We start from the raw sequence: 6654 nt of genomic DNA on the forward strand, positions 1-6654 counted from the left end.
CCTCTTGCCTGGTCCTCGTGTGATTGTAAAATATTAACTCGAAATCTATACTATACAACAATAGGACGAGGGACGAGTTGTCTGGTTATTACAATTATAATTTATACTTACAGCGAAAGTCAGATGTAGTCAAATTTTATTTTAAATATCATAAAAAAGCATGACTGAAGTAGTTATTTCACGATCAAATTTCAAAATGAATAATAATGAGTGAATACTAAATAATAATAGTTAATAGTGGCTGCAGGACTGGTGTCTGGCTAAACATCACAGCTTTGAATACTGTAAACGCGTGCCCGCCATCATCGTTATCACTGTAGGCGTTTAACCCATGAACTAAAATTTATATTTTTCGTTTCTTGGCTTAACCTGAAAAAAACGGATAACGATTTTGGCCGCCCAAGTTATCAGTTTAAAGTTTAAACCGTGAACAATTAACATTTAATATTACGATATCTTACGTTTTAAATTTAAATTTTTCACAAAACAATTTGCTTAGCATTTATTTATTTTTGTTAAGTATTTAGACTTACGATGGCTTCTAGTGACAGTGATGAGGATCGCAGAGAACGCGATAAATTTGCGGAAAGGCTCAAAAGAAAAGACAAAGAAAGAACTCGTAATATTGCTATTCCTCGATCTGGTAAGTGTTGTATATGATATTAATATTGCATACAAATTTAAAAGTCATTGATTACACAAATGAAACTATTTAACAAAATATGAAGTTCATTTCGTCACTTATACATCAAAAGTATATCTATCCAATATTTAATAAATGTTACTTGTGCTCATTGTGCATTTCAATAGCATAGTGTGTGACAAGCCAGGAATTGAACTATTTTGTTTACAACGTAAGGTGATGAATGAAGATGATGGCTACAATACGTCTAATTCTGAAATTTCCCTTCTGTCTGAACCGCACATACTATTTTTTGTCATGCACTCACGCCTCTGTCACCTCTGAAAAGTAAAAATGCTTCTATCCATATTATGGTAACACGTAGTAAACTGTTATTTATGTTCTAATCATCTCTAAACTGTTTCTTAAAGAACAACATGGGAGTAACCCACCTATCAGCTATAAAAATAGTGTTTTATATTTTAGACTGAACTTATGGATATAATAATTTTGTTTGTATATATTAATGTGATTCTGTCTGCTGTATAGCAGTATTTCTACCATATTGCCCTTAGGTAATAAAATAAAAACTTACCAAATAGGTAAGTTACCAAGCATCACTCTTATTTACCATTATTAATTTACTATAGTGGATACCTGAAGGCACATTAAATTGATAATTTTTTTTATATAATTTTGAATACTCTATACAGAACATAAAAAAAAAAATGTTATTTTAGAACATTAACTTTATTTTAAAATGAAATCTTGCATTTTTATTTATTCAAATAGTGACCTAGTAAAAAAAAATAAATATTTACTAGATATCCAAATTGGAAAATTAACCTTATAAGTTTTTTACGTATAAAATACTTGTCGCCTTGCTAGGCCCAATCTGGTTGCATAATTAATCAAATTTTTTTGATTTACCTATTCTACAAAAATGATATATGTATGTATTTAAATTATAAAATTTAAAATTTAACTTTTGAAGTATCAATTTGTATAAATGCACTATAATACGTTAAAAATAGTATTATTTTAAATACCTTTTAAAAGATTTACAATATTTAGTAATTAAATTTTAAATAAATTTTTAAATCCTCAATTAAATATAATATTTTAAGAATTAAATTTGTATCATAATTTAAATTACAAAATCATTTATGAATGATATTGAAAATCTATGTATATTTAATTTGAATGGTTACCTTTTTTATATTTTAAAATAAGTCTTAGGGATAGTAATAAAAATATACACTTAATGTTTGATAAACTATTTTAATATATTATAATACATTTGATAAAAGTTTAAAATAATAGTAGGTATTCTGTAATTAGAAAATATTTTCGATTTAACCCAACGTGTAATTCAGATAAAATAATTTAATAACTTATTTTCTAGATAAATATTATTGTTTTTATGGTTTATGAAAAAAATTATAATTTATAAATTTATTGTTGTGATTAGATAAGAAAGCTTATGAAGAGGCAGCAAAAAGATTAAAATTAGAAAATGACCGTGAGAAAGAAATGGTTATTCCACGACTTCGGATTGAGTCTCGTCGTAAATATCTCGAAAAAAGAAAAGATGATAAGGTTACTGAACTTGAAGCTGATATTATTGACGATGAATATTTATTTGATGCTGAAGAGTAAGTTTTTACTGTAATTTAACACGGTATAGACTCTAAAATATGCTATTAAATTACTTTATTTCATTTAGTTTATCGCAACGTGAAATATTTGATCGCGAACACAAAAAGAAGTTGTTGAGTCTCGCCAAAGAACATGAAAAAGCTAGAGAACTCGAAAACATTCAACGTTATCGGATGCCTCAAGATATTAAAGATGATCAGATGGAGTATGAGAAGGAAGTGGATAAAGCACCAATTACTGAACAACAAAAATGGGAAGAAGAACAGATGTCTTCTGCTGTTTACAAATTTGGTGCTAAAAGAGAAGAAAAAGAGCAATATGAGATATTGATTGATAATCAAATAGATTTTATTCAAACTACAAATTTACCCGGCACACAAGAAGATGTATGATAATATCTTTTGACCAAATAATTTATATTAAATGATTTTTAATTTTTGCTTTTCAGGAAAAACCGGAAATTACTGAAAAACAAAGTAAAAAACTTAGCATAGAAGAGACAAAAAAGAGTTTGCCTATATACAAATTCAAAAAAGATTTAATTAGAGCTATTAAAGACCACCAAGTAATAATTTTATTTGAATTAACTCTTAAATTAAGTCTTAAATATAAGTTATTTTATCTTACCTAGATACTTATCATAGAAGGTGAAACTGGTTCTGGTAAAACAACACAAATTCCTCAATATTTGTATGAAGCTGGTTTCACAGAAAATAACAAAATAATTGGATGTACCCAACCTAGAAGAGTTGCTGCTATGTCAGTTGCAGCTCGTGTAGCCGAGGAGATGTCTGTTAAACTTGGAAATGAAGTAAACAATCTAATTATTTAAAAAAAAATATACATATTAATAAATGACATTTGATACAGGTTGGTTATAGTATACGTTTTGAAGATTGCACTTCAGAGCGTACTATAATCAAATACATGACTGATGGGACATTACATAGAGAATTTTTGTCTGAGCCAGATTTACAGTCTTATAGTGTGATGATTGTAGATGAAGCTCATGAACGTACCCTTCACACTGATATTTTATTTGGTTTAGTTAAAGATGTTATACGATTCAGACCTGATTTAAAATTATTAATATCAAGTGCCACTTTAGATGCTCAGAAGTTTTCTGAATTTTTTGATGATGCACCTATATTCAGAATACCTGGTAAACATTGTTTAAATTGTACGATTTCTTCCTATAAATACTAAATTTGCTTTTGTTTATCTGTTTTAGGAAGACGTTTTCCTGTAGATATATACTATACAAAAGCGCCTGAGGCGGATTATATTGATGCCTGTGTTGTATCTATATTACAAATACATGTAACACAACCCCTTGGTGATATACTAGTATTTTTAACTGGCCAGGAAGAAATTGAGACTTGTAATGAACTACTACAGGAGCGTGTTCGTAGACTTGGTTCTCAAATCAAAGAACTGATTGTATTACCAGTTTATAGTAATTTACCAACTGAGATGCAAGCCAAAATTTTTGAACCTACACCTCCCAACGCTAGAAAAGTAATTTTTAATATTAAATATATATTAAAAGTAAATTTTATCATCCAATAATAATAAAATAATTTATATTTTAGGTTGTTTTAGCCACAAATATAGCAGAAACTTCTTTAACAATCGACAATATTATTTATGTTATTGATCCAGGTTTCTGTAAACAAAATAATTTCAATTCACGTACTGGCATGGAATCTTTAATAGTTGTACCAATATCAAAGGTAATTTTGTAAAGATGGATTTACATTTGTATATATTTTTATTGGTGTTAATACTTTAGGCAAGTGCTAATCAAAGAGCTGGTCGAGCTGGTCGAGTAGCTGCTGGTAAATGTTTTCGCTTATACACTTCATGGGCATATAAAAGTGAACTTGAAGACAATACAGTTCCTGAAATTCAAAGAATTAATTTGGGAAATGCTGTACTGATGTTAAAGGCTCTTGGTATTCACGACTTGATTCATTTTGATTTTTTAGATCCTCCTCCACACGAAACATTAGTAAGTTAAAGTTAATTTATAATCAGTCCTTATTAAATTTGTTTCAAATTGATTGTTTATCAGTTAGAAGAAAAAAAATAGATTTAAAAGGTTTTTTTTAAACTTGTAAATGGTTACACTGATTGTCCAGAACTATTAAGTTTCCTCAATTTTAATGTTCTTCAGCGTAGAACTAGGTCTACTAATATTTTTTATATAAGTTCTCAAAGAACAAATTATTCATTATCTTCACCTATAAACAGAATTAAGTCATTAGCGAACGATACCAACATCGATTTATTTAATTTTACTTCCTTGGAATCTTTCAATAATTATGTAAACAGATTTTTATGTTTTTAATGTATTTTGTAGGTATTATTAATATTATTTTCAATGTACTATTATATATATTGTACTTGGATCTTATGATACGTTAGAATTTAAATAAATAAAGTTTACATTATAAATTACTTTTAAAGGTACTCGCATTGGAACAACTTTATGCATTAGGTGCATTGAATCACAAGGGTGAATTAACCAAATTAGGACGTCGTATGGCTGAATTTCCATTAGACCCAATGATGGCAAAAATGCTCTTAGCTTCCGAGAAGTTAGTATTTTAAATTTAATTTAAAAATATTTAGGTGTAATTAATATGAAACAATCATAGTTAAATATAATTATTATTCTTAAACATTCAAGTCTTATTGTATTTGTATACTTTTAAAAATCATCATCTAACTAATTTTTAATTTCAGGTATAAATGTTCAGAAGAAATTGCATCCATAGCAGCAATGTTAAATGTAAACAGTGCTATATTTTACAGACCCAAAGATAAATTAATTTTAGCTGATACAGCTCGTAAAAATTTTTTTACACAAGGTGGTGATCATTTAGCTTTATTAAACATTTATAATCAATGGGCCAATACAGATTTTAGTACAAATTGGTGTTATGAAAATTATATTCAACATAGATCAATGCGCAGAGCTAGAGATGTCAGAGATCAATTAGTTGGTTTAATGCAACGTGTTGAAATGGAATTAGTATCAAATCCAACTGAAACTGTTAATATTCGAAAAGTATGAAATTGTTATTTTTACAAATTCCATGAAATATTTTAATTTTTAATTTCACATAAATTTAATTTATTTGTTTAAGGCTATAACTGCTGGTTATTTTTATCACATTGCAAGATTGTCAAAAGGCCATTATCGCACTGTTAAACATAATCAAACCGTTATTATTCATCCGAATAGCAGTCTATTTGAAGAACTTCCACGATGGGTTCTATACCATGAGTTAGTATTAACAACTAAAGAATATATGAGACAAGTCACTGAAATTGAGAGTAAATGGCTACGTGAAGTAGCTCCTCATTATTATCAAGACAGAGAACTTGAAGACTCTACTAATAAAAAATTACCCAAGACTTTAGGAAAAACAAGTTCTGAACTAAAAAAGAATAATTGAATTAAATGTAATTTGTTAAATTTTGTTAAATTAAATATAAATAAATGAAAGCTAGCTTTAAACTGTAAAGTGCGTTGCATATATTTTAATTAATACAATAAGTACATCTTTTCTCTAATGACACCATTTGTAATGATATATTGGGTAAAATTACATTAATTGATATGACCAAATCCATAATTTTGAATGTGTAAATAAAATGACTGATTATAAGTTTATAACAATAATATTTGATATTACAACATAAAAGTCGGTGAATATAATACATTTAATAAATAATAATAATACAAATGAACAACTATAAATATTAAATAGTATTAAATATAGGTAATATATATATATGAATTGTATTTAATGACCGTATAGTTATCAGATGTATTACTGCTGTTACTTACATATAAATTTAAAATAGTATCATAATCTTAGATCATAACATACAATTGATGGTTAGGTAGTAAAATGGCACCTATTCATATATATTTGAAAGTTTTCATTTATATCAGTTTTTAAATGTATTTCAAATTTAATTTAGTCAAATATCTTTCATATGTATTAAAGTTGCATTCATCAAACCTCTTAAAACAGGTGTGTTAATTGATAAGTTCCTAACAATGTACTAAGTACTGTATTTAAGTGTGATATAAATTAGAGGTTATTTTCAAATATTTTGTTTTGAATTTTTGATACTTAACTCTAAATAAAATATTATTAAAACTGATGAGTTGATTGTATCTACCTATATGCTCTAAAAATCACAAATAATTTTACCAGTCGTTTTTAATTAATTAAAGTAAGTGCTTATATAATATGATTTATCTGTTTAGTAAATTTTTGAATACTGATCAGGAGGCGGTGCTGCCAGTCACACCTATATAATATTAATATTATATGAACAAAAATAGTTAACTT

The 6654-nt window shown here is 27.1% G+C and overlaps 1 protein-coding gene across 1 annotated transcript; it reads left to right on the forward strand.

Moving 5' to 3' along the window:
• Window positions 1–415: 415 nt before the first annotated feature.
• On the forward strand, window positions 416–5814 carry l(2)37Cb (DEAH-box helicase 16 lethal (2) 37Cb). Its single transcript, XM_015514651.2, has 12 exons — window positions 416–643; window positions 2094–2277; window positions 2349–2667; window positions 2730–2846; window positions 2913–3092; window positions 3152–3443; window positions 3513–3799; window positions 3874–4014; window positions 4074–4292; window positions 4751–4881; window positions 5030–5354; window positions 5434–5814. Exons 1-12 carry the CDS (start codon window positions 535–537, stop codon window positions 5743–5745), a joined length of 2616 nt encoding a protein of 871 aa, XP_015370137.1. The 5' UTR covers window positions 416–534; the 3' UTR covers window positions 5746–5814.
• Window positions 5815–6654: the final 840 nt, after the last annotated feature.

Source organism: Diuraphis noxia, unplaced genomic scaffold (assembly GCF_037042655.1).
Source record: "Diuraphis noxia isolate RWA-SAM2 unplaced genomic scaffold, SU_Dnox_SAM2 contig0001, whole genome shotgun sequence".
Classification (NCBI taxonomy): Eukaryota; Metazoa; Arthropoda; class Insecta; order Hemiptera; family Aphididae; genus Diuraphis; species Diuraphis noxia.